The 27,745-nt window shown below is 46.6% G+C and overlaps 1 protein-coding gene across 4 annotated transcripts in view; it reads left to right on the top strand.

Moving 5' to 3' along the window:
• KIF16B (kinesin family member 16B) overlaps positions 1-27,745 on the top strand; it is a 279,477-nt gene that overhangs the window by 157,953 nt on the left and 93,779 nt on the right. For 2 of the 4 annotated variants that reach the window (XM_043884696.1, XM_043884698.1), the window contains 3 exons: positions 135-223; positions 26,126-26,158; positions 26,522-26,575. In XM_043884696.1, coding sequence (XP_043740631.1) covers positions 135-223; positions 26,126-26,158; positions 26,522-26,575 — 176 coding nt within the window. The remainder of the gene's footprint in view (positions 1-134; positions 224-26,125; positions 26,159-26,521; positions 26,576-27,745) is intronic. The other 2 variants (XM_043884699.1, XM_043884697.1) reach the window with 1 other exon arrangement.

The following is a 27,745-nucleotide window of genomic DNA, read 5'->3' as shown; positions in this document are numbered from 1 at the left end:
GGGAGGCCAGTTGTGTGTGGGCTCCTGGAGGGTGCTGGGCTCCTCACTGCCTCTCCCCAGGAGAGAGGGGTGTGCGCAGAGCACGGTCTTCTCCTGCCGCCGAGGTAACCGCTCTGCCCTGTGTCTGCTCTTAGAGCGGCCTTCTGCCCTCCCTCAGCTTGTCCATGAGCGACCTGTCCAAGTCCCGTGAGAACCTCTCTGCCGTCATGCTCTACAACCCAGGGTGAGTGGACTGCAGCGTCACCTTCCCTGGGGTCACCCCTGTGGTTGTGTTTGCTCTGTCGACCCCATTAAAGTCGCTTACTTAAGAAAAAGAATCAGTTAAATAAAGCTTCTGCAGTCAACCCTCTTTTATCAAATCAGCCATAGTGATTTTTCAGGTTCCTTTCCAGCACTCACTGTGTATGAGTATCCTTTAACGAGTTATAATCACGACACATATGAGGTGATGCACTCTGATTCTTAAGTAATCAGCATTGGTAAGCCTCATCACGGCTTCCTTCTTCTTTTCATAGCAGTCTAATATTTTAGAGCTGACACTTGGATTGCTCCGTGCACGATCCCTTTGGCTCAGGTCCTTTCACTTCATTTTGTAACTGTGGTGTCATCGCAGAAACAGCTTTGGTTCTTAGGGCTTCAGATGCCCAGGGAGTCGTGTTCACTCCTTCCAGGCTCTAGGAGACCACTGAGAACGGTGGTGGTTTAAATGGACTTGGTGGTGGGGGACCTTGAGCAGTTAGCTTAATTGCCTGAGTCCTACATGGTTCCATCCCCGACATGGTCATGAAAATGCCTCAAAACAGAGAAGTGGATGAAAGGACTTTGGGGTCCTTGCCAGGCGTGTGAAGAGTCCATAATTTTATCTTTCCTGCAAAGAGAATCTCATGTAAAACAGTGGAGGTAAATCTCATAGCTAAATGTGTTAAAATTGACAAGACTGCCATCTTCAGAACTGATGGTTCGTTGGTCGTCACTGTCCCAGGCACTGTTCTGAGTGCCTCATCTTCGTCAGCTCCTGTACTTCTCACAATGACTCTCACACGTAGAGTTCATATAGGTTTGCTCATCAGTTTCAGGGTCAGAGCCATGGTGTGAGCCCAGGTCGGCCTGTTTCCCAGCCTGTGCTCTGACTCTGTTCCTTCCTGCCTTTCCCCAACGTGGGGCACGGTTTCCCACCTGGGAACCGGTTCCATGGCCCATTGCCCCCGTCTCAGCACTTCTCACAAAGTCTGAATACCTCGTCCCTCAGTTCGGGTCAGTCCTCCTGTTTGTGGACAGTAGACACGCCTATAAGGACTTCCTTCACTGTTGTAGGAGTTTAAAGCTGGGAGGGGGCCTTTGATCATGTTTCTGGATTCATCTTTCTATCGGCAAGTGGGCGGAAGCCCAGGTCTGGTTAGTAGACCACTGGCTGCAGACTCCTGGGCCCTCTCTCCTTCCAGAATTCCTGGATGTACACGTAGGCAGGTCCCTTCTGTGTCAGCCCTTGCCAGCACCGTTCATGAAGCCTTTCCATCTTATGACAGGGTTACTGAGAGGAGTTGTGCTTTTTTAGGTAAATCTGTCTTGGACTAACTCTTGGTGATTGGTAAGACCCCTGAAACATGAGAGCAGTCTTAGAGCAGCTGGGTTATTGGTACTTGGGAAGCTCATTAGGTTGTCGGTCTTTAATTCCTCTGTCTGGTTTTAATAGCAGCCTTTTACCATGACTGAGACTGCATCTTTCACATGCTCACTTTATTTGGGTTTAACATAACATGTAGGTGTTTAGGGTTGTCTTCCATTTAAGAAGCACGTTCCCATCTGTTCAGTGTTGTGGGGCTGCTTGAATCTTTGGGATGTGCAGTGTGTTTACATGGGTGGATTCATCTCCCCACTTGGAACCCATTTCCTGTCCCAGGATCCAGATACCAGCTTTGTTTTCTCGATGGTGGCGGCTTCGACTCTGAGTAGACTTGGTAGTGACACGTGACTGTTCCATGCCTCTGAAAACAGAAAGTAATCTGCATTCAGCCTGAGCTCTGGGATACAGTGTTGCAAGCTGCAGCCTGCTCTCCCAGGCCTTACAGATGGGATCTCCTCCAAACACAGGAGACTATGCCATCCTCTTAAAAGTGATGCTGTTTTGTTGTTGTTTGCTTGTATTTAAGCTGAAGTGGTTTTTCTCAGTGTCTGTGAAATGTAGGTCAGAATGTAGTAGCTTCACCCTCAAACTTTTCAGTGATTTTTTTTCCTGGTCTGAAATGTAAGATCCCAGGCCTCGGTGAACCGCCCCACCCTGCTGACAGCTCAACTCCCTATCATCCGTGCTGGCCGCCAGCCTGCTCTCCCGCCCCTTACCCTGGGCACCAGCTGTTCCGTTTTGGGTCCCGCTCGTCCTCAGACCGCCCTGGACCAGTCCTGCCTTTGGGGCTTCTTCTCTTCTAGTCCCAGAGCCTGGTGCGCCTTTGGTGATGCTGTCTGCCTGTCCTTAAGGCGCAGTGCACACGGCCTCCTCTGGATGCTGTTCCTAACTTCCCTCCTCCCACGGCTTTCTCACGGCTCATCACGCCATCTCTGGCAGCCTTGTCTTGTTCTTTGTGATGCACACTTGTCTGTCAGCAGGTCCTTTCTCAGCCCCTCCTGAGAAGCAGGCATGGTTCTCCCTTTGGGGACATGGTTCTCCCCTTGGGGACACGGTTCCTGATAAGACCCCTGGTGGGCTTACAGGTCGCTCCAGGGGAGCAGCCATCACAGGTCATTTATGAATAAGGGTAGAAAATGAAAATGAGATGAAAGTAGAATGACTCTGGCAGTCCTAGATGGAAAGGTCAGGAGAGGCCTCCTGAGGCGGGGACATTTCTTATAAGGCTGGCGCAGAGCGAGGATGATGCTTATGTGACCGGAAGGGGGCGGGCGTCTCCAGGCAGAGGAAGAGCAAGCAGGTACATGGCATCCAACCAGGAGGTGGGGTGAGGGTAGAGCAGATGGGTGCAGTCACCGGAGGGCGGGATGCCGGGAGGGCAGCGGGCCAGCTGATGTGGGCCTTGGAGACCCCTGGAAAAAATTTGGCTGTTCCCAAGAGTGCTGGGAAGCTGTTAGATGTCTTTAAGCAGTAGAGGAACGTGAAGATTAATTGACTGCAGATGTTAGTACATGCGGCGTTTGGAGAAGGTAGTGTAGAAGCAAGAGACCATTTAGGAAGCTGCTGCCTTAGTCCAGGTGGGAGGTACCAGCGGATTGGGTCTGGGTGGTCCTCATGGAGATGGAGCATCATGGAATTGAGGGCTGTCCCCAGGCTTTAGATTTAAACAGTTGGGTAGATGGCAGACCTGCTTCTGAGGTAAGGGCAGCAGGAATGACCTTCATGGCTGGCAGTGGGGTGAGAGTTCAATCCGTGTATCTTTCCTACTAGGGTGGAAATTTTTAGAGGTCAGAGGCTGGTCTTACTAATTTCTATATTCTACAGTGTCATTCATGTAGCATGCTTGATGAATGTTTAGCAAACAGATTAATAATGAGTTTATGGTGAGATGCACATGTCCTTGGGGCTTCCCTGTTAGCTCAGTTGGTAAAGAATCCACTTGCAATTCAGGAGACCCCAGTTCAGTTCCTGGGTTGGGAAGATCCACTGAAGAAGGGATAGGTTATCCACTCCAGTTTTCTTGGGCTTCCCTTGTGGCTCAGCTGGTAAAGAATCTACCTACAGTGCAGGAGACCTGGGTTTGATCCCTGGGTTGGGAAGATCCCCTGGAGAAGGGAAGGGCTATCCACTCCAGTATTCTTGCCTGGAGAATTCCATGGACTGTATAGTCCATGTGGTCGCAAAGAGTCGGACATGACTGAGTGGCTTTCAGTTCATTTCACACATGTCCTTTGTGGGGGAGAAGGTTTTTCACTAATTCCTCTGGGTACTTGTGTTCCGAATGGTGGAAAATGGCACATCATGCAAAGGAATGTGTATCTGAGGCATGAGTCAGTTCCAGAATGGCACTGCAATTGGTGGAATAACCTCAAGTTCATGTTCAAGATCCTCAGGCAAAAGGTGGGAAGAGGGCCTTATGAAGAAATGAAGACTTGGGCCAAGGTAGTCTGAGAACACAGTGAGAGTCGGTCTGCGGTTGGCTGAGGAAACATGCTGGATGACTGGACGCGGCTGTGGTGACCTGCATCCATGCATCTCGTATCTGCTACCTTTGCAGTGCTCATCTGTACCAATTCAAATTCAGATGACTTGATACTTCATCATACCTTCATTCCCCTGATCCTAGCTGCCCCCTCCAGTTGCCACTTGGACGGAGAACTATTAGCCATGAATTAAAACATAATTGGATCATATGGCAGTTCTATTTCCAGTTTTTTAAGGAATCTCCACACTGTTCTCCATAGTGGCTGTACTAGTTTGCATTCCCACCAACAGTGTAAGAGGGTTCCCTTTTCTCCACACTCTCTCCAGCATTTATTGCTTGTAGACTTTTGGATAGCAGCCATCCTGACTGGCGTGTAATGGTACCTCATTGTGGTTTTGATTTGCATTTCTCTGATAATGAGTGATGTTGAGCATCTTTTCATGTGTTTGTTAGCCATCTGTATGTCTTCTCTGGAGAAATGTCTGTTTAGTTCTTTGGCCCATTTTTTGATTGGGTCATTTATTTTTCTGGAATTGAGCTTCAGGAGTTGCTTGTATATTTTTGAGATTAATCCTTTGTCTGTTTCTTCATTTGCTATTATTTTCTCCCAATCTGAGGGCTGTCTTTTCACCTTGCGTATAGTTTCCTTTGTAGTGCAAAAGTTTTTAAGTTTAATCAGGTCCCATTTGTTTATTTTTGCTTTTATTTCCAATATTCTGGGAGGTGGGTCATAGAGGATCCTGCTGTGATTTATGTCAGAGAGTGTTTTGCCTACGTTCTCCTCTAGGAGTTTTATAGTTTCTGGTCTTACATTTAGATCTTTAATCCATTTTGAGTTTATTTTTGTGTATGGTGTTAGAAAGTGTTCTATTTTCATTGTTTTACAAGTGGTTGACCAGTTTTCCCAGCACCACTTGTTAAAGAGGTTGTCTTTTTTTCCATTGTATATTTTTGCCTCCTTTGTTGAAGATAAGGTGTCCATAGGTTCATGGATTTATCTCTGGGCTTTCTATTTTGTTCCATTGATCTATATTTCTGTCCTTGTGCCAGTACCGCCCTTGCCTTCTCCCAGAGTCCAAAAGTCTGTTCTGTACATCTGTGTCTCTTTTTCTATTTTGCATATAGGGTTATCGTTACCATCTTTCTCAATTCCATATATATGCATTAGTATACTGTATTGGTCTTTATCTTTCTGGCTTACTTCACTCTGTATAATGGGCTCCAGTTTCATCCATCTCATTAGAACTGATTCAAATGAATTCTTTTTAATGGCTGAGTAATATTCCATGGTGTATATGTACCACAGCTTCCTTATCCATTCGTCTGCTGATGGGCATCTAGGTTGCTTCCATGTCCTGGCTATTATAAACAGTGCTGCGATGAACATTGGGGTGCGTGTGTCTCTTTCAGATCTGGTTTCCTCAGTGTATATGCCCAGAAGTGGGATTGCTGGGTCATATGGCAGTTATATTTCCGGGATGTTTAGAGAGAACAGCATTGAAACATGTATATTATCAAGGGTGAAACAGATCACCAGCCCAGGTTGGATGCATGAGACAAATGCTCAGGGCTGGTGCACTGGGAAGACCCAGAGGGATCGGGTGGAGAGGGAGGTGGGAGGGGTTATCGGGATGGGGAATACATGTAAATCCATGGCTGATTCATGTCAATGTATGGCAAAAACCACTACGATATTGTAAAGTAATTAGCCTCCAACTAATAAAAATAAACGGAAAAAGTAAATAAATAAATAACAAAAAGAGGGAAAAAAAACATAATTGGAGAAAAGTCACTGCCTCTGATTTATGGGAAGCAGACACCCTGTACAGTTTATTTGCTTCAGGAACTCGGCAAAACAAAGTAGGAATAAAGCCGCACTGGGTTGTTTGTACCTGTTTTGATGTAACAGGTGTAAATTTGTCACTTAGTTTGAACTGAACTGAACTTTGTCACTAAGTCGTGTCCAGCTCTTTGCGACCCCGTGGACTGTAGCCTGCCAGGCTCTGCTGTCTATGGGATTTCCCAGGCAAGAATACCAGAGTGGGTTGCGATTTCCTTCTCCAGGAGATCTTTCTGACCGAGGGATCGAACCTTCGTCTCCTGTGTTGCAGGCAGATGCTTTATCACTGAGCCGCCTGGGAAGCTGAGCAGGTGTAAATAGCTGTGACCGAGGTTAAGCACCGCTGGATAAATGGAAAGGGGGGCTTCTCCCTTTCTTCTGGGCAGTCTCATTGCCGTGGCAGCACGCAGCCTGTAGTGAGTCGCCAGGGCCCCTGGCAGGAGGAGGTGGTGTGGAGGGCATAGCAGGGCTCTGAGGGGGCTTCGGTGGTGACTCCATCTAATCCAGCACTTCCTTCTCCATAGCTGAGGATATGAAGATGCTAGAAGTCTGTAAGATGCTTACCTTGGAGAACAAAGCAGGTCGAACACTGAGCAGAGATTTAGCCTTGGATGCTTGTCAGGCAGAGTCCCAGGTCGCTCCCCGCAGTTCTCTTTGAGGAGGTGCTATCCTGTCCAGTGGACTAGATCGTATGCTGGGCCCTGAGAGGTCTGCAGGAAGAGAGGGTTTTCCCCTGGAGAGTAGACGCTCTGGGGGAGGAAACTAGGTGAGTGCTGGCAGGAGTGGTGCTGCATGCTAGAAGAGAGAAGACTCTGCAGGTCGGGGCTTGGCTGGGGAGTGCTCTGAAAGCCAAGCCAGGATGCGTGCAGTCTGCTTTGATAAACAGACGGCTGTTCTCTGAGGAGATGCACTTTGGCAGGATGGGGCAGGAGAGATGGCAGCTCAGGTTCTGCTGGCGTGTTCTCAGCACCTGTGTGCAGCTAACAATTTTACAAGTTCTGGTAGGTGTGCTTAGAATAAGGATTGTGATTAAAATGTATGGCCCAGGATACAACAGAGAATTGTTTTCTCTGTACTCGTAAGCATATGCTAACTCATTTCTTCATTCCTTTTTAAAATTGTGCTAAGATGAATCCACCTGCCAGTGTAGGAGGTGTGGGAGACACAAGTTTGATACCTGGGTTGGGAAGATCCCCTGGAGAAGGAAATGGCAACCCGCTCCAGTATTCTTGCCTGGGAAATCCCCGTGGACAGAGTGGCCTGGCAGGCCACAGTCCATGGGGTCAAAGAGTTGGTCACAACTAAGCACATAGGAAAAGGAGTACGTCAAGGCTGTGTGTTGTCACCTTGCTTATTTAACCTCTGTGCAGAGTACATCATGAGAAACGATAGGCTGGAAGAAGCACAAGCTGGAATCAAGATTGCCGGGAGAAATATCAATAACCTCAGATATGCAGATGACACCACCCTTATGGCAGAAAGTGAAGAGGAACTAAAGAACCTCTTGATGAAAGTGAAAGAGGAGAGTGAAAAAGTTGGCTTAAAGCTCAACATTTGGAAAACTAAGATCATGGCATCTGGTCCCATCACTTCATGGGAAATTGATGGGGAGACAGTGGAAACAGTGGCAGACTTTATTTTTTGGGGCTCCAAAATCACTGCAGATGGTGATTGCAGCCATGGAATTAAAAGACGCTTACTCCTTGGAAGGAAAGCTATGACCAACCTAGACAGCGTATAAAAAAGCAGAGACATTACTTTGTCAACAAAAGTCCGTCTAGTCAAGGCTGTGGTTTTTCCAGTGGTCATGTACGGATGTGAGAGTTGGACTATTAAAAAAACCTGAGCACAGAAGAATTGATGGTTTTGAACTGTGGTGTTGGAGAAGACTCTCGAGAGTCCCTTGGACTGCAAGGAAATCCAACCAGTCCATCCTGAAGGAGATCAGTCCTGGGTGTTCAATGGAAGGACTGATAATGAAGCTGAAACTCCAATACTTTGGCCACCTCGTGCGAAGAGCTGACTCATTGGAAAAGACCCTGATGCTGGGAGGGATCGGGGGTAGGAGGAGAAGGGGACGACAGAGGATGAGATGGCTGGATGGCATCACCGACTCGATGGACATGGGTTTGGGTAGACTCCGGGAGTTGATGATGGACAGGGAGGCCTGGCGTGCTGGGATTCGTGGGGTCTCAAAGAGTCGGACACGACTGAGCGACTGAACTGAACTGAAGCACATAAACACACACGATACATTTAACATGAAATTTGCCATCTTAACCATTTTAAGGGTACAGTAGTATTAAGTGGGTCACATCATTGCAGCTAATCTCCAGAACTCTATTGCTATAAAACTGAAACTCTGTGCTCATTAAATAATATCTCAACCCCCTCCCCCTGGGTCACCCTGGCAATCACCATTCTATTGTCTGTCTCTACTCTAGGTACCTCAATCGGTGGGTTCATATAGTGTTTCTCTTTGTGACTGGTATATTTTGTGTAGTATAATGTCTTCAGAATTCATCCATTTTGCAACAGGTATCAGAATTTCTTTTTAAGGCTAAATAACATTTCATTGCATGTACATGTCATATCTTATATATTCATTCATCTGCCAGTGAACTTGGGTTGTTTTCCCTATTGGCAGTTGTGAAAACAGTTATTTTCTGTTTTTTTCTTTTTTTTTCTCTCTTGTTTTTGATAGTGGCCACCCTAATGGGCGTGAGATGTACCTCATTGTGGTTTTTCTTCACTCTGTTTTTCTTCCATATTCTCAAGAATATCCTATCTGGAAAATAGTGTTTGGAAATACAGAAAGATGGAAAATCTCAAGGTCTGCTCCCCCAGAAAGTACAGTAAATAACTGATGAGTGTCAGTCTGAACCGGACATGGAACAACAGACTGGTTCAAAATAGGAAAAGGAGTATGTCAAGGCTGTATATTGTCACCCTGCTTATCTAACTTATATGCAGAGTACATCATGAGAAACGCTGAGCTGGAGGAAGCACAAGCTGGAATCAAAATTGCCAGGAGAAATATCAATAACCTCAGATATGCAGATGACACCACCCTTATGGCATAGAATGAAGAGGAACTAAAGAGCTTCTTGATGAAAGTGAAAAAGCTGGCTTAAAGCTCAACATTCAGAAAACTAAGATCATGGCATCTGGTCTCATCACTTCATGACAAACAGATGGGGAAACAACGGAAACAGCTAGAGACTTTATTCTTTTGGGCTCCAAAATCACTGCAGACAGTGACTGCAGCCATGAAATTAAAAGACACTTGCCCCTTGGAAGAAAAGCTATGGCCAACCTAGGCAGCATATTAAAAAGTAGAGACATTACTTTGCCAACAAAGGTCTGTCTAGCCAAAGATATGGTTTTTCCAGTAGTCATGTATGGATGTGAGAGTTGGACTATCAAGAAAGCTGAGTGCCGAAGATTTGATGCTTTTGAACTGTGGTGTTGGAGAAGACTCTTGAGAGTCCCTTGGACTGCAAGGAGATGCAACCAGTCCATCCTAAAGGAAATCAGTCCTGAATATTCATTGGAAGGACTGATGTTAAAGCTGAAACTCCAATACTTTGGCCCCCTGATGTGAAGAACTGTCTCACTGGAAAAGACCCTGAGCTGGGGCTTAGACCCCTTGGTGTGTGAGCACGCGCATGGGCAGACTTTGGTAAAGCCTGGCGGGAGTCAGGGCACCGGTAGCCTTTGCCTGGGACACTTGCACGCCTCCAGGCTGATTCTGCGTTTGGGCCGCTGTGCAGCTTACCCAGCCCCTGGCTGCCTGCCTGCTCCTCCCAGCAGAAGGCTGTGTCCCCCGACCCTGGGATCCATCCCACAGGCTTCAGCAGCCCTGGCCCTGGAGACACGTGCAGAGTTCAGGGTCCCTTACCCTGATTTGCCTTGTTGCCTATCTTAGGACTGCTTTGGAGTCAGCTTTCTCTTTTTGCTTTTAAACTTTCCCTCTCTTAGGCGAACTAGCTTTCTGCCTTCCTGATTCCCTAATGCTTAGTACTAGCTTAATAAAGTCAGCTACCCGCAGCATGCCTCCCCCTGCCAACCACCACCATCAACACACACACCCTGTCGTCTTCTTAGTTCCTCTCTCATTAAACCCTCGCGAACTTTCATCTTTGTAAAGATGCTGGGTTCTTGAGTTTCAGGCGCTCCTTTCTCTTGAGCACCAGCAGCTTTCCATCACTTGAGAGAAATCTTAGCCCGCTCTGTCCCTTGGGAAAGTTTTTCTCCCTGAATTGGCTCCACACAGGGCCTCTGCCTCTCCAGGTCCCCCTTCCAGTCTCCCACCTCCTCTTCCAACAATTTCACTCTGAGAATCTTGCTGCTTCTCATTGTGGAGAACGTTCGGGAGGGACTTTCCTCTTTAAGTGGCCAGCATGGTCAGTCCGTGAGAAGTAGCTGACCTTCTGGAGTCGTCAGGATTCCCGTGGCAGTGCGTGGGATTCCTGGTTTCCTCTCGAGGTGACGCTGGGTTGGGGGTGGGGGGTACTCATGGACTTGCCCCTGGAACCCGCCCAGCCTGGGGCCACAGGAGGGAGCTCACTGCAATCCCCCCTTAACCCTTGGTGGTGACCCCAGCATGGGGCCGGGCTCCCGGTGCCTCTGGGATGCCCTCCAGGCCCCAAACACAGTCACCCATTAGTCCACTACTGTCATCTTCTGTCACTTTCTGCCTTGAAATTTATGCTTTGGTGTAAGTGGACATGGCTCTTTCACGGCTCTCTCCAGGCCAGATCCATCTATAAAGCCTTCTACAAATCCCTCCCACACTCCTTCCCACGGCCAGTCCTCTTTGTCTTCCACGGTGCGTATAGGAGTGGTCTCCTCGGAGGCATGCTGTGTGTCTCCAGATTGAGCTCAGTGCTTCCTCTTCATTCTCTGCCGGGTGTCTGGCTCACACCTTTATCACCATAGCTTTTCCCAAGTTCATGCCATTAATGCTTTTGCCTGCTTGCCCACTAGGCTTCCTGAGAACAGGAGCCACGCCTTACTCATCTTTGAATCTCCAGCATCTCGCATGTAGTGAGCTCTTCATAGATGTTCCCTGAGATGTGGACTTGGCAGCAACAGGAGGTGTGTCCACTCGTAGGTGTCCAGGGCCTTGTGCTTCAAATGGTCCCACACACTTCAGAGTCTGCATTGTAGCTGGGCCTCATCTTTGTGAGGCTGTCACTCGCACACATGTACTTCTTACACATTTTGTGGCTTTCTTAACTGTTACACATACATGTATCTTTTGGTTTCCTCGGTATCATGTAGATTTGAGTTTGTTTATTGCAGTAGGTTAAAAATGTTTATTACTTAGCATCCAGTGCCTCTTAGAGCAGAGCTCTCTGGAAGAATTAAATCTGGTTTGCAAATGATTGTATCCAGTAAGACCCAGCTCATCTTCAGAGCACCTGGTTTCAACAGGCAGCCTAGTAATTCTCCAAAGAGAATTTTTCTCCAAAAACCCATGCTGTGCATCACAGCAAGATTTCGACTTTTAAGAAGTGACATCTTTGTTACCCAAGAACATTTTATCAGCCCAAGTGGACACATGGCATTGGGTGTGCCGTGTCCAAGGTCCTTGTTTGGGCACTGACTGCTGGCCCACATCACTGGCTTTCTGGAAGCCAGGATGTGTGTGCACACATGCGTGGTGCCCGGTGCCAGAGGATTTTCGGAGGAGGCAACACAGCCCAGTGACTTCCTTCGGGAGGGAGCTCCGCTTTGGAGAAGCGCCCAGCCAGGGTCTTTGCCAGGAAGCAGTTTCACTGCAGGGAAAACATTCCTTCTCAGTGGCCCAGTGTCTCTAAGAAGAAACCAAGCCCACTCCTCAGGTGTCCTGTTGCCACTCCGAGGCAACTAACTTGGCAGAGTGTGGACACTTCCACAGCTTTTTGAAAGTGCTCAAAGCAAAATTATATGCATTCCAAGTTCATTTCAGTCTTGAAAGTAAAAAGGAGAAATTTTTATTTGTGCATACACACAAATTTTTATGTAAGCGCTAGCCAGTAGGGAGCCTGTTTGAATGGATATACTATACTGTATGTGGATAATTAAATTCTGAAGGGGAGAAATGCCTGGGTTTCAAATCCAGTTGGACCAAAAATAACCTAAAGTCAAAAATCACGCCTGTGTTTGGCAAGTGGCCCAGGGAACTTCATGGAGTATAGTGTTGGGATGGGATTGGTGGGCATCAGCGCCAGCTCAGGAGCTGTGCATGGCCCCTGACCCTGAAGGTGGTCTCAAGTCAAGTCACCGACATCAGGGGATGAGGACAGATGAGTGATGATTTTTTTGAAGATTTTTTTTTTAATGTGGACCATTTAAAAGTCTTTATTGAATTTGTTGCAATACCGTTTCTCCATTATGTTTTGGTATTTTGGCCATGAGGCATGTAGGATGTTAGCTCCCTGACCAGGGATGGAACCCGCACCTCCTGCTTTGGAAGAAGTCTTAACCTCTGGACCACCAGGGAAGTCCCTGAGTGATGATTATTTTTAACCTGACTTTTTATTTTCACAAACAAGCAAAAAAGACATCATTGCAGTGAACATGTTGCCGTATATCCCAGTCTGTACTTCTGTTTGTCCCACTGTCTAGTCATGTCTGTCTTTCTCTATGTGTGTTTGTGCATGTATGTGTACATTTGTGTACTTGTATATTTATATAGATTTTTATGTGTTCTTTCACCAGATGGGTTCACACTGGTCTTGTGAGAGTTTTTTGCACTTACCTGTCTTTTCCTCTTCATACGTGTTACCCTCTGTCATTTTAAGTCCATGTGCGATTCCTTTGTGTGGCCACTCCATGCCTTACTTATCTTCTGTTGGTAGGTGTTCTTGTTGTGTAGTTTGGTGCTATGACAAGCAATTGGGGTGAACACATTTGTAGCTAAATCTTTGTGCTGATCCTTGAGTATTACTTCCTCAAGGGAGAAAAACGTAGAATGGAATTACCAGGCCAGAGGGTATATTTAATACGTCCTAAGGCTGTTAATACACATTCACAAACTGTCCTATAGGATGGTTGTACATATCACCACTATTGATTTCCTGCCAGTACCGTATGAGAGTTTCCCTCTGCTTGCAAACTCGAAAGGAATCCTTTTGAAGTGTAGACGGTGTCAGGGCGAGCACACCCTTCTGGGCGCGGCTCTTGGCTGTCTTCACAACAACAAGGGGATACGGAATCCCCCTACCAGAGGCTCCCTCTGCAAGCATGTTCCGAGCATCCTGATCATCAGCAGGGATCCAGCAGGCACGGTTTGTCCTGTGCTGAGCTCCGTGCTGTGTGCGGTTAGCGCCAGCCTTCCCGCTCCTTTCAGGTTAAGAGTCGGGATGGGATTTTGGAATGTAAAGCCAGAAGGAGCTAGATTCTGAATGAAGAGTTCTCAGGATTTCGATGCAGAAAGCTGGAGGCCCCCAGACACTGGTGCAGACTTCTTACCAGCTGACAGTGATTGTAGGGGAAAAAAGTGGTTTCCTTTTCCTTCCTCTCTCCAACCCCTTCCCGGTTTCTTCCTTAGACTCTCCCTCCTCATTGGCTCAGAGGGTAAAGCATCTGCCTGCAATGCAGGAGACCCGAGTTTGATCCCTGGGTCAGGAAGATCCCCTGGAGAAGGAAATGGCAACCCACTCTAGTATTCTTGCCTTGAAAATCCTATGGACAGAGGAGCCTGGTAGGCTATAGTCCATGGGGTTGCAAAGAGTCAGACATGACTGAGTGACTTCACTTTCACCTTCCTCATTTCTTTGCTCCTTCCCTTCCACTCCCCTTACCTTCTTTCAGTGGGAAAGATAAATGCATCACTCTAGGGGAAGAGTAAGGAGACATCAGTAACAAGGTGTGTTCTTCTGTCTGCTGAGCTTAGCTTCCCTGTTGATGCCCATCAGCAGGATCTAATCTGTTCACTCAGCACCCAGTGTAGCATTTTACTTGCCATGTAATACACGTGAGCTAGGTTTTCCCCTTAACTCATACCCCATGTAGAAGGCACTTCAGAAATAGCTGGTCATAGCTGGAGATACCCTTGGGAAGACCTGCCCCTTCAGGTGTGATCATGTCCTTACTGTGGATCCTGGGAGGGACGATCACATTGCTCATGGATACAGTGTCCTGCTACCCCCATTTTTTCTGTTCTTCCCTCACTCTGTGGGCTTTAAACATTGTTTCATTGTTTCTTTTTTTTCCTTGCTTGATCTTGAGCATGAAAGTTTTTCGCATGTAGTTGGAAATATTTCTGTTGCTGGTGATTTGGTAGTTAGTCTGTGTTTTAGCTGATGTGTTTTGTACTGTGTCTTTGCTCGTTTGCTTTATTGGGCTTTCTATTTTTCAGAAGTTTGCTTTGCTACAAGGCTGACTTCCTTTCCCATCTCTGGTCCCTGTGGTATCACTTTTTCATGGACCACTTACTCACTTGGCAGTTGCTGTATAGTGCCTTAAATAGCTCGTGAAGATGCACCGTCTTGGAGAACTTGTGATGAAGCAGCTGAAAACAGTGAACTTCTTCCTGCCATTAACAGAGAGCAGCTTCAGTTCCAGGCGGGCCTCGGGGACATGGCCGGCTGGGTTCCAGAGCACCGTGATAGAGCAGATATTGCCATAGAGAGAGTCATACCAAGTGATTGGTTTCCCCGTCCTTTTAAAAATTATACTGTGTTACTCCATTATATTTAGCAGTAGAGAACCTGCCTGCCAATGCAGGAGATGTAAGAGACACAGGTTCAATCTCTGGGTTGGAAAAATCCCCTGGAGAAGGGCATGGCAACCCAGTATTCTTTCTTGGAGAGTCCCATGGACAGAGGAACCTGGCGGGCTATAGTCCATACAGTCACAAAGAGTCAGACATGACTGAAGCGACTTAACACACATGCACACACTCCATTTTATTGTATGTTAAGTGTGCAGTAGGATTCTGTCTAAAAAATATACATACTTTAATTTTAAAAGTTTATTACTAAAAAATGCTAATCATCATCTGAGCGTTCAGTGAGTCATAATGTCTTTGCAACAGTAACATAAAAGATCACTGGTCAGATCATCATCACAAATATAATAATGGAAAAGTTTTCAGTATGAAATGTATTACTAAAATGTGACTCAGGCATGAAGTGAGCAAATGCTGACGGGAAAATAGCACGTGGGTTGACTTGTTCGATGTAGGGTTGCTACAAACCGTCAGTTTGTTTAAGAAAGAAAAAAGACAGTATCTGTGGAAGTGTAATAAAGTGAGGTCTGTCTGTACTGACTTAGCCTTTTTCTTTCTCGTCCTTGAATATCAGTCCACTGTGTGCCACTGTAAATGATGAGCTCCTTTGTTTTCCATGAGCTGTAGAATTCCAGGCGCCATCTGTCTTCGTTTGGTCCCTTTAGCCTCGCTTTGTCTGCGCAGTGGCGGCATTTCTGTTTCCCCTGTTGTATTGATATGATTGTATGATCTAAAGCTGAATTACGTGGTAGCTGAGGAAGGGACGTGCCCTGTGCAGTGATGGATGGCGGTTATGGGCAAGGGTGGAAGGTAGCGGATTCCTCTTCATCCTACATGGCAGCCAGCGTGATTCTCCTCCGCAGCAGCATCTTGCACTTGTTTGATTATCTGCCACACGCTCTCTGTAACTCGTTGACTCATCTGATTAGAGCTTGCTGCTGATTGAGTCATGGTTTCCTGATACACATATGTGTCTGTTGTTGCCCCCAGGCCTTTGCTGGAAACACGCTGTTTCCTGGTCTCAGACCACTCGTCCACATGTCCCTTCGCTCTTCACATGCTAAATCCCACGTACGTTGTCTCTAAGATCTCGGCTTATTTATTTCTTTTAAACTTTTAATTTTATGCTGGAATGTAGCCGATTAGCCATGTGATAGTGCCCTTATTTATTTCTTTTAAACTTTTAATTTTATGCTGGAATGTAGCCGATTAGCCACGTGATAGTGCCAGGTGCACAGCGAAAGGGACTCAGCCAAACGCATGCGTGTATCCATGCTGCCCCAAAGTCTTCCTCCCACCCCGCTGCCGGGTAACATTGAGCAGAGTTCTGTGTGCTGTGCCGTCGGATAAGATCCCAGTCACCTAAGTGTCACTTCCGCAGGGAGGCCCTGCCGAGCCGAGCCCAGATTTCGTTTCCCCGTCTCTTCACTCAGAGCATTTTCTTTTATTTATTTATTTCATCATTTAAAAAAAATTGTTTTTTTTTTTTGCCTGTGCTGGGTCTTCATTGCTGTCAAAGATAAAGAACAAGTTCACAGCTGGGGTGGGTTTTCTTTTTGAATTACTTTTTGGTTGCTCTGGATCTTCGTTGCTGCGCGCAGGCTCTCTCTAGCTGTGGTGAGTGGGGGTTCCTCGCTAGCTGCGGTGCACGGGCTGCTTGCTAGGGTGGCTTCCCTTGCTACAGAGCGTGGGCTCTGGGGGTGCATGCCCAGGGGCTGAGCCTCACTGGCTCTGGGGCGCGGGCTCAGTGTCTGTGGGGCACAGACTTAGCTGCACGTTCGTGTGGGACCTTCCTGGAGTAGGGGTGGAACCTGTGTCCCCTGCATTGGCAGGTGCACTCTCAACCGTTGGGCCACCAGGGAAGTCCTGTGGTGGCCCTTAAAATAGTTGGTAAGACTGTGTCTCTCACTGCAGCTCTTTGCCGGCTCTTGGTCTGTGTATTTAGTATATTTAGTGAAAAGTTTTGATTTTCTTAATAACATGCTCCTGCTTCTAAGTAAGTGTTTTGAGAAGTGATTATTGATTGTATGTGTGTGTATGTGAATTGTTGTGCCCTAAGGAGGCACTTCCACCCGCTTCTTTTCTCCCAGATCATGATGCTAACCTTGAAAAGCCATGTCCCACATCAGTGACCTTAGATATTTAGTCACCATCAACAACCCCCAGATATTATGATCTACTGAGGTTAGTCGTCATTGTTGCTGGAGATGAATGGAAATCAACTAGAAATTTGTGGGAGCAAAAAGGAAGTAAGACGGTTGCTATAATCAGAGTAGATTAAGAAAAATGTTTGAAACAGGTAGTTTGTCTCATCATAAATTGAAATGCTTATTACAAAAAATAACACATTCAGAAATGAATAAAGTAATCACAGGTATTCACAATCCTTCCACCAAGAAATAATGACTGGTTTATATTTGTAATATTTACTTATATTTTATACTCTATATATTTAATTGTATGCTGGGTACTGTAATCATGCATTATAAAGGGTATTTTTAAAAAACAACAGTGAGCTCACACTTGATACACAGCTCCATGTTTGGCTTTTCCTTTTACCGTTTTCCTGGGCATTTGTGCCCAGGCCACTGAATGCTCATCTTCCTTCCATGTTTATATCACCATGTAACTCTTGCTTCATCACTGATGACTTTTGGGACTATTTCTTCTGTTTGCCCCCATAAATTATTGGTTGTGCTCAGTCGCTTCAGGCATGTTCTACTCTTCACAACCCCATGGACTGTAGCCCGCCAGGCTCCTCTGTCCTTGGGATTCTCCAGGCAAGAGTACTGGAGTGGGTTGCCATGTCCTCCTCCAGGGGATCTGCCTGACTCAGGCATCGAACCCGAGCCTCCTGCATTGCAGGATTCTTTACTACTGAGCCACCGAGGAAGCCCAAATTTTTTATTACATTGCAGTTAATCAGCTTGTATAAATCTTTCCTGCTTCACTATTCTTTTTTCTTTTTTGGCCTTGCCACATGGCATGCGGGATATTAGTTCTCTGACCAGGGATCCAGCTCGCACCTCCTACATTGAAAGTGTGGAATCCTAACCGCTGGGCTGTCAGGGAAGTCCCTTGCTTTACTATTTTATCAGCTTAATCCACACACGCTGGAATTCTCTATTTGACAGTGCCTTGGGCTTCCCCTGGTGGCTCAGAGGTTAAAGCATCTGCCTGGAATGTGGGAGACCCTGGTTCGATCCCTGAGTTGGGAAGATCCCCTGGAGAAGGAAATGGCAACCCACTCTAGTACTCTTGCCTGGAGAATCCCATGGAGGAAGGAGCCTGGTAGGCTACAGTCCATGGGGTTGCAAAGAGTCGGACACGACTGAGCGACTTCAGTTTCACTCACTTCACTTTCTGCTTACATTACAGCAGCAAGCGGAGGGACGGAGAGAGATGTCAGAGAGAAATAAGGAATGGGAAGCTTGAGACCTAGAAGAGGCGATGGCAGGGGCAGGCTGGGGTGGACAGGAACACCCCGGGAGGTCACAGGTGCTGTCAAGACCTCCCTCGGTCCGTGAGTTTCAAGCCCTGCCTGGTTGAGCACGTGAGCATCGTGTCCCTTAGCACTCAGAGTCCAAGGAGCACAGGTGTGCAAAGCAGACCAGAGCTCTTCACCTCAGGGGTGTCTTGCCAGGGCAGAGGACCTGTGGTGCGTTTCAGGTCTTCTTCACATGTTCAAACCCCCTCCTCCACCCTCTCTTTCTCTGTACCCACAGGTATGCACAGCTTTTCTTTTCACAAATGAACCTTTTCCTTGGTTATACCATGTGGATCCCACCAAACCGTTTTATCAGAATCATCTACCATGTACAATTCCAGCCTAGAGATTGCTCCCGTAAATCATGGTGCATCTGTGTTCTAAGGCTGCATGATATGAAACTGTGTTTAGGGTGTTAGTTCATGATTTGGGGATCTGTCCAAGATATGGATGAAGAGGAAAGGGTTTCTCATGTGTGTGTGTGTTCAGCTGTGGTGTTGAAGGCCATTTACCAAGATGTTGTGATCATGGTGAGGGGCCTTACTGTATTTTCCTCCCCTGTATTTTCTGCGTTTGCTGCAGTTAATCATTTTCACCTTGAGGAGTTTGGAAGCACCGCAGGTTGTCGTTTCTCAGGGCACAGAGAGCTCTGCCCTGGCTGATGTCATCTGCTCCTCGCCCAAGTGTCTGTCACTCTCTGTAACTAGGGTCAGGCTCTGAGTCTCAAGACACTGACTTCAGAGCTGTACGCAGAGCTGAATACCTGCTCTGTGCCTTGCGGAAGGCCCTCAGGTTGCAGAATCGGCTCAGGTGGTCTCTGTCCTCCAGGAGGCCTGGTGGACAAGGCTCTGTCCGTCCTCTAGACCTGTACGGTCCTGGGGGGTCTGGGCCCTGGCCCCCTTTTGGGCCACAGCTGCCCTCACTCTGTCTCTGTTCCCTGCTTCCGTCGGCTTTCACCACGCTAGTCTTGTTGTGTGCTCCGGTCTTTGGCCTGGCTTCCCCCACGTGTGGCACCAACTACATCCTCCTGGTCACACCCTTCCCTTAGCTCTCCCCCACGCTCTCTCCTGACTTGTCTTTTTCACAGCGTTTACTACATAAAAGCCTCGCTGTTAGTTAGCTACCCCACTCCCCCCACTCCTCCCACTCCAGGGGCTTCCCTGGTAGCTCAGATGGTAAAGAATCTTCCTGCAATGCAGGAGGCCTGGGTTCAATCCCTGGGTAGGGAAGATTCCCCTGGAAAAGGGCATGGCAACCCACTCTAGTTTTCTTGCCTGGAGAATTCCATGGACAGAGAAGCCTGGAGGGCTATAGCCCATGGGAGTCGCACTGAGCCACTAACACTTTCACTTACCCTCCTCCCTCCCCCCAAGAATGGAAGGCTTACAACGGCAGGGACTTGGTTCCTTCTGCGGAGTCTCAGGGCCTAGGACACGGATGGCATGCTGATCAAGTGAGTTGATGATGCATGAACCACTGGCCCCTCTGCTTCGTGCTCAGAGCCTTGCTTGTTTCTTTCATCTCCCTCCTACTATTTTTCTTCCACCTGATTTTCCCTCTGCTCACATCATGGCCATCGTCCTTCTGTCCATTTGTGAAGGCCCAGCTCAGATAGGCGATGCAGCCTCCTCCTGTCCCTGCAGCTGTAAATGTCCTCCCTCCACCCTGACTCCTGTTAAAGATGAGACTTTCTCTTTAGGCTCCTCACGTTCCATGTGATCGATATGCATACGTATTTTATTTCCCTTATGGTTCACTCTTAAGACCTGAAGGCAACTTATCCGTTCTGTATGTCTAAGACGCTACCTTGCACATAGTAGGGGCTTGTTAAAGGCTTGTTGGGCGCGTGGCTGGCATGGCTGAATGAAGGCGGGAACAGGCCTCGTGGCACACTGTTCTGGTGTGTCCGACGGGGAGAGGTCCACCTCAGAACTCTGGACCACCTTTAACTCTGGGAGGCTGTTTCTTGGCTGCAGGTTACTGTGGTCTGGTTGAGTAGGTGAGATGGAATTCTCAAGTTGAGGTAGGGATAGAGGAGGAGTAGGAAGCGGTGGACTTTTCTCTTGGCTTCTATGAAGAGGAGGTCCCCTTGGGTGTCTCCTTGAGCCTCCCTGGGCCTCAGTCTCCTGGTCTGTACAGTCCAGGAGGACAGGAGCTGGATGCAGGGGTGTGTGCCAGGTTGATGACTTGGTCTCTTGAGTCCCATTTCATTCTAATTACCTTTGGTCTTAGGTTTGATCAGGTAGGTCTCCTGGGTTTAACACGTGGTTCTGGCTGTCTTTATTAGAGCAGGTTATGGCACTATTACAAGAAATAAGCTGCGAAGAAACTCACTTAAAATGCTTATGGCATCAAATTTTACTATTTTTTTTAAAGCAATCTTCGTTTCTTTGAGCACTTACCATTTGCAATACAGAAGGCTTAAGACTGACTTCTGGGAAATCTTTACCAGTACTTTGTAGACCAAGGATTTGAAAGTTCATTAGAAAACCACTCCCAGAGTACTGGGGATACTTTTATTATAAACTTCGACGTCTACCTTAAAGGGGTTTAATTTCACACCTTCCTAGATCAAATTGCATTGTGCAATTGATGTAAGCTCTTGGAATTACAGTTGTATGTAATCACTCTGCTATAGGATAACATGATTTGAAGGAGAAAAGGGGGAGCCTGGGAGTGATTGATGTGGCAGTTTCAATTGTCTCTACAAGTAGTTTTCTCATGCTAGTTTGCGTGCTAGTAGCTTTCTGATGTGTGTAGGAAGGACTGCAGGACCTCTCTAGGCAGAGTCTAGTCTGGAAGAATGGCGGGAAAGTCTTTCATGAGTTTCCCTTTGCCTCCCTTGGGGTAGCATCTGGTTTCTGCTCAGCCTTTAAAGAACATCTTGAATGACAAGGTTCTCAAGGTCAGGGAGACAATTGGATGAGACCTGCACAAACTGTCATACCCAAATCCAAACTTTATCTTTAGTCTTCAGATCCCCTAATCTCCGTGGGATTTGCTTTCTGTATGGTGATTTGAGACTGGCCGGAAGGGAGTTCCCAAGGGTGGAAGGGTGGTGAGAAGATTGGCCATGCTGGGCTAAACCGTTACAGGACCCATTGTGGTTGTGGTCAAAATCTAGTCCCTGGAAAGGATGCGGGAGAAGGGGACCTTCTACACTGGTTGTTTCCAGCCACCTTTCCATTTGTCCCTTACCAGACCCTGGACCGAGTCCAAACATCCCGGCAACAGAGCAGAGATTCTTTCAAAAACAGCACATACTTGATCAGAACCAGCTGCATAATTTGCAGAGCTCAGTGCATAGTGAAATGTAGTATTAAGAATTTCAGGATGATGATAGCAGAGCATCACATGAGGGCAGGGCCCTGGGCACCTTCACGGGCTGGCCACCCGTGAGGTCATGCCTGGATTTGATGATAACCTGAAAGTCACATAGGAAAAAGCCAGGCCTCCCCACGGACCGAGAACTTTCCCCTTACCTGTTCTCGTACCTCCTGGGGGGGCTGCCTCCCCTTCGGCTCACCTCCCTCGTGGGGTGGGAGCTCCCTCCTGGTCTGAGCTCAGCATCCACGTTCCGCCCACCTCCCCCTGCAGCTGCCACTCAGGTGCTGACTGCATTCCAGTGGCCACTTTCCTCCTTTCAGAAAGTGAAATGAGAGGTACCAAACTCATCACCACTGATTTTAAGGCATTAAAATTTTTCTTTTTTTTCCCTTTTTGATAATCACAGTCTCACTTTCAGTGTAATGGTGCGAATGGAGAAATCCCCAGCCCCTTGTGTTTTCATTGTCAGTAATAACAGGGATATAATTCGCAAGATGTGCAGTGATGTCTCCAAATGCTAGATGTCTTTTAACGCACAAAAGAGGTCATGTCTCATCAGATAGATTGTATGCTATGCCTTTTTGTTGGCCCTAACACGGTGTGTGTACTTCCAACTGTCATTTAAAAACACTAAAAACAGCTGCAAAAATTATATCCTTTTGTGATTTTCCTTTTAATTATAACATTTAGGAAATTAGCATTTGGGGCCAAGATAATTCTAGTAAAGCAAGATAGTGAATTACACTTACTTAAAATGAAGCTGTATTAAAGTACAATTGCAGTAGATACTCTGTCCTTGATATTAACACACATTCATATTTTACAGTCTGTTGAGGTTTTGCTCTTTGAAATAATTATCATTGATTATGGAAAAAGGTGCATTTTAAAGTATGATTAGTAAATATGTAATATTTAATAGAAGCTAAACAGTGCCAGCAACAGCTGATATCACATCATATTTAAAATATAGTTCCTGACTTTGTAATTATGACTCTCTCCATAGACTATTTAGAAGTTTAAGACTGAGCATCTTTGTCTGTTTAACTCTTAATTTCGAGGAAATGGAAATCCTTATTTATCAAGGGGATCTTCTCTCTCTCTGTCTTTGACTGCTCGTCTTCAGCCTTGAGGGCCCCTCCTTCTCCGCTGGGTGCTGCCGTGTCTGTGGTCTTCCAGACCACATGAGCGTGGCTGCCCCTGGGCTCCTTCTTGTCTCTGGGGATCACATACGGGAAGCAGATTTGCGCACCTGCTGTGCACAGGCGCTCTGCAGAAAGTGCACGTGTACTGTCTCACTCCACACCTGTGTCCTGGGCAACTTCATCCATCTCCGCTCCATTCCCGCCTGGATGCTGGTGAATCTCAGGTCTGTGTCTCCATCCTTGAGAAGGGTCCAAGTGCCAGATCTTTGTTTGTATTCCCCCTGCCTGCCGGACAGCTCAGTTTGGTTGACCCTGGAATCATTAGATTCAGTACTTGTAAAACTGGGCTTCCTTTCTTGAAGGCAGCATAGAGACAAACTGTGGTGGCCTCTGGAGTCAGTTGATTCTGCCGTTTACTGGAGACATGGTACTTCTCTCGTGTGGAAAGGGGGAGATGGCGCCTAGCTCCCGGGCCGCGGTGAGAGACACAGGTGAGGACTGACTCTTGTGGACGCTGAGCACCCGCCTCGCCTGCACCTCCGTGAGCACAGCCACGGCCGCCCCTGCTGCTGCTCCGCTGGCCCGCTGGGCTTCTCCTGGCCTCAGGCCACAGGCGAGAGGCAGACCTGTGCACCTACTGTGTGCAGGCTCTCTGCAGATGTTTCATGTGAACTGTCCTGTTTGATGGGATGGGTGTTCGTCTCCTTTGAGGGAACGCCTGTTATTTTCTTCTAAGTCTGTGAAAATTAAGCACCCAAAGTTAAAGAACTCGTGCCTAGCCTCCCGACCACTAGCCTCTGTATTCAGACCAACTGACCTTTGAGCGCAACCTCTTGGCTGTAATGCTCTGCCTCTCCACCCACCGTGAGACCCTGCGGGACACCGTCTTTGATTCTTTCTTTCCCATCACAACTCAGTGCAGCCCGTTACCAGGTTCTGTCACCTTGACGACTGCATATCAGAAGATAGCAGCGCTTCTTTGTCCCTGTTACGTTGGTCCTGCCTCTGTCATCTCTTGTATCCATGATGACACTGGCCTCCGGATCTGTTTCTTGGCTTCTCCTCTCACCTGTTGTCTGTGGGTCCTCCAACAACCCTGTTCCGAGACACTTTTCTGCCACCGTCTTTAGGGTCAAGTTCAGAGTCCTCAATATAACTTCTAAGGCCCCGCACCCTGGAGCTTCTGCAGTCCCACTGAACTTTGGATCTTGCCACCCCCCGCGCGCCCCTCCCCCCGCCCCAGGAAGCCAAGACCTGGCTTTATAGAGCTTTTCCTAAGCTGCTTCTTCATCACGAGGAAGACTGTCATAGCCTAGGTGGAAGTTCCCTCGAGAGTCTTGCCTTGATTCTCATCCCGCCAAATTCTGAGATCGGCACCGGCTCCATGTGTCAGGTGTAACACTGTCCTTCCTCGCTCTGGCTCGTGACTCACTGGGTGCCCTTCCCAGTTTTATCCCATTGTCACTTACAGACCGGAAGCCCCGCAGGGGCAGGGGCCACAGCTCGCTTCTCAGACACTGTATCCCTGGCGCCTTGCGCAGCGCCTGGCACTGGGCTCAGTGAAATCATAGGTGCTGAGTGTCAGCCTGAAGACGCAGATACTAAAACTCACACGTTACGACCCTTGGAGACACCAGTTACCAGCAGTTGTAGAGGTTAGCACAGATTTTAGTACCAAATTGGTTCAAGCCCTCCCTCTGCTACTTGCCTGCTCCAAGCCTCAGTTTCCTGGCTTATAAAATGAGGATGAGACCTGCAGAGGTTAGAGAACAAAGGGGGGGCATAGCATGCGCGGTGCCTCCCGGCACCTGCGAGTTGTGAACTGTCCTGTGATAGGGGTTTGTTGTTGTGTTGTTGTTGTTTTTTTTTTTGGGGCCACACTGCAGGGCATGTGGAATCTTAGTTCAACAACCAGGGATCAAACCCATGCCCCCTGCACTGTAAGGACAGGCTTGTAACCTCTGAAACTCCAGGAAAGTTCCTAAGTCCTGTGATAGGTTTTCATTGGAATCTCTCAGAGCAGCATTTGGCTTATGACCGTTCTTTTGTGACATTGTCAGAGGAGAGCCGTGTTGTCCGCTGATGGTCACATTGAGCCAGTGTTCACAGAAAATAAAAATTGAGAATAAAGGCAATTCAAGGAAAATCCCCAGGTTTTGAAAGTGTTTTCACCAGTGATTTTTTTTTTTGACTACCTCTAAGAAGACTAAACTGTATCAAAGTCTCATACTAGGAGTCATTCCCAAGGATCTGTTTACCATTATATAGAGAGAATGATCATATATGAACTTTAATGAAGCCCTGCATCTACTTAGTGTAATGACATGTAGATAAGGCTTGGGAATTGGCAGATACTCTTCATATAGATTTATGATTGACTTCTCATGGAAGGCAGTATCTATAATCTACAGACCATTTTCATTTGAAAGAAAAATAAATATAACCCTAAATGATAAGTTTCAATGAAAGATTTAATATTTTTATTATGCATCATAAACTGGAAGCATTGCTCATAAAATGAATGAATTAGCATGTTTTGGAAGCAGGCTGTTGTGGGTTCAAGTCCTGGTTCCTCTGTGTCTTACCCTCCTGATCTTGGACAAGTTCTTTCCCATCTCTGAGCTCTGGGCTCCTGACATGTTAATGGGTTTATGCTGTGTGCTGCCTTCAGGATTTGCTGGAAGGCAGAGTAAGCAAATGTGTAAACCTCTCAGCACAGCACAGTTCTGCTCCCAACCCCCCACCCCCGCCCCCACTGCTGCCCCTGAGACGTGGTACTCTCAGTTTTAACCCAAATTCAGTTGGTGACAGATCTGTTTGAATTTTCATTAGCTCATCATAAAGGTAACTGTTGCCAACCTGGATTTGCATGTTATCCAAGGAAAACAGTTGACAATGAATTTTTCCATAGTGTAGCTTTTTGACTGTATCTGCCGTCCCCCACAACAGGAAAAGGTGTAAGTTTAACAATTGCAGTTCATGCTGTTTAAAAGGTATAGTGCAACCTTGAAGTAATTCAAGCTAGTATTTGAGAAGAAATCAACTTTTGTTATCCATATTTTAATGAATTTTAAATTGCCCAGTGACCTAGCTCCCTTTATTTTGCTACCAGTGTGGTCAATCTGTTCATCATCTCTGTAGCCCCCAGGAGCTGCTATATCATATAATTACTGATTACAGGAGGATCTTGAGAAACCTACATACAGTAGAACCATCTATAAAGTAGTAAAAGTATAAATTTGACTTTTGTGGGCAGTTAGTTTTGGCACTCATTTATTACTAGCACTGTAATTATCCTGGGAAGTGTGCAAAACCTAACAGCCAACTCTGGAGTATTTGCTTGGGAAGGTTGGGAAATGTGATATGTATGAAAAGACGTTTCAATTTGTGCATGACAATTGGCTATTAAGTATCTTACTGCTTTTCTTGTGATGTTTCCCCAGTTAATTCTCTTCTTAATTGATGTCTGTGCTCTCTCTCTCTCTACCTCCCTGGCAGTTTTTTCCCTATAAAAGGACCCATTTGTCTAAGGTAGAGATTGTTCTTCTTTTTGTACTAATCCGTGACTAAACTGCATGGGGTCAGCATGCTTCTCATTTGGAAGTCGTCTTTAACTCTGCTTCTTCCATATAGTGGAAACGCTTCCACTATATGGACTTTCATACAGTGTTTTTTGTTTCCTTTTCTTCAAGTAAAGTATGTTCCTTCTCAGCCTGAATTCAAGCACCCCAAAATATGTCTAATTTCTAATCATAGTTATAGAGCAGAGAATACATTTTAAGCTTGCTAATCCACAGTGATTAAAAATCATGCTTGACAAACTGATGCTCTTTCGAGAGAAGAGTGAAAAAGCACTTCCAGAAAAGTAACTCGTTTTTCATCTGATTTTATTAGACTTGAATTTGAGCGGCAGCAGCGTGAAGAGCTTGAGAAATTAGAAAGTAAAAGGTAAGCCACGTGGTGTGGAGTCTTATTCACACCACACAGGGGTGGGTGCCTGTGTTGACGTCCTAGACTGACTTCCCCTGCGTCTGTCGTTCCCCTCTGGCTCAGTGTCCATCATTTACACATCTGATGACTGCAACTCATTTTTCTTTAGCTGGTCAATTTTACTTCATGTTTGAATTTTTAATTGTTTTTTAACTACTAATTTTTTTTTTCTTGGTTGTGCCACATGGTACATGGGATCTTACTTCCCGGACCAGGGAGTGAACCTGTGTCTCCTGCATTGGATGTGCAGGGCCTTTACCCACTGGACCACCAGGATAGTCTCAATGTTTGGATTTTTAAAATTAGTTCATCTTCAAATACTTGTGAGAGGGAATAGAGTCAGTAGGCAGATTTACTACACTCATTAAATGTAATACACCAAATAATAGATGTATTTAAACTTAACTAAAAAGTATATCTTCCTTAATAATATCCCCTGAGTTTTAAACAAGCCACAAGAATGGCAGTTCCCCTTCTTATGCCTTTTCAGTTTTTAAACATCTTTCCTTACGTTGATTGGCCATTTGTATAACCTTCTCTACTCCACCTCTGCATGTTCTCACCTCCCTTTTCTTTTGGGGTATGTGTCTGTGCACGCACATGTGTGTGTGTGTGTGTGGTTATTTAATTGATTTGGAGAGGCTTTTTTAATATGTTCTGAATATAATACTTTGAAAAAGTATTATTTTTTTCCCATTCTATATAACAAGCCAAGAAATGGACCAACGACAGATACTAGCATAGAAAGTAAGGCCACAGAAAATCTGTACCCTGGATATTTATTTCCTAGAAGGTGGAGTCTGGAGGTTACACATGAATTCGTTTAGCTCCCAGCATCATGTAAGATAGGGCTTGGGTGGGTCAGGAGAGAGACCTTGCACCCACACTCTGAAGCACCCTGGGCTCTTGCTCTAGAGGCCATCCCTCCCAACCTTGAAACACTGAGTCAGCACCCCGTGGGGACCCTTTGCTCTCTCAGACACTTGACACATAGCCCCTGGAATCATGCATTTAAGTATTCTAATGGAGATTGCCATTATTTTCAATGTTATGCATTAATAAACTAATATTTTGGGTCATTTGGTGATTGCCATTTGTTCTAAACTAGTGATTAAATGCTCAACAGTG

Source organism: Cervus elaphus, chromosome 23, assembly GCF_910594005.1.
Source record: "Cervus elaphus chromosome 23, mCerEla1.1, whole genome shotgun sequence".
NCBI lineage: Eukaryota > Metazoa > Chordata > Mammalia > Artiodactyla > Cervidae > Cervus > Cervus elaphus.
This window is presented reverse-complemented; position numbering and strand designations above follow the sequence as displayed.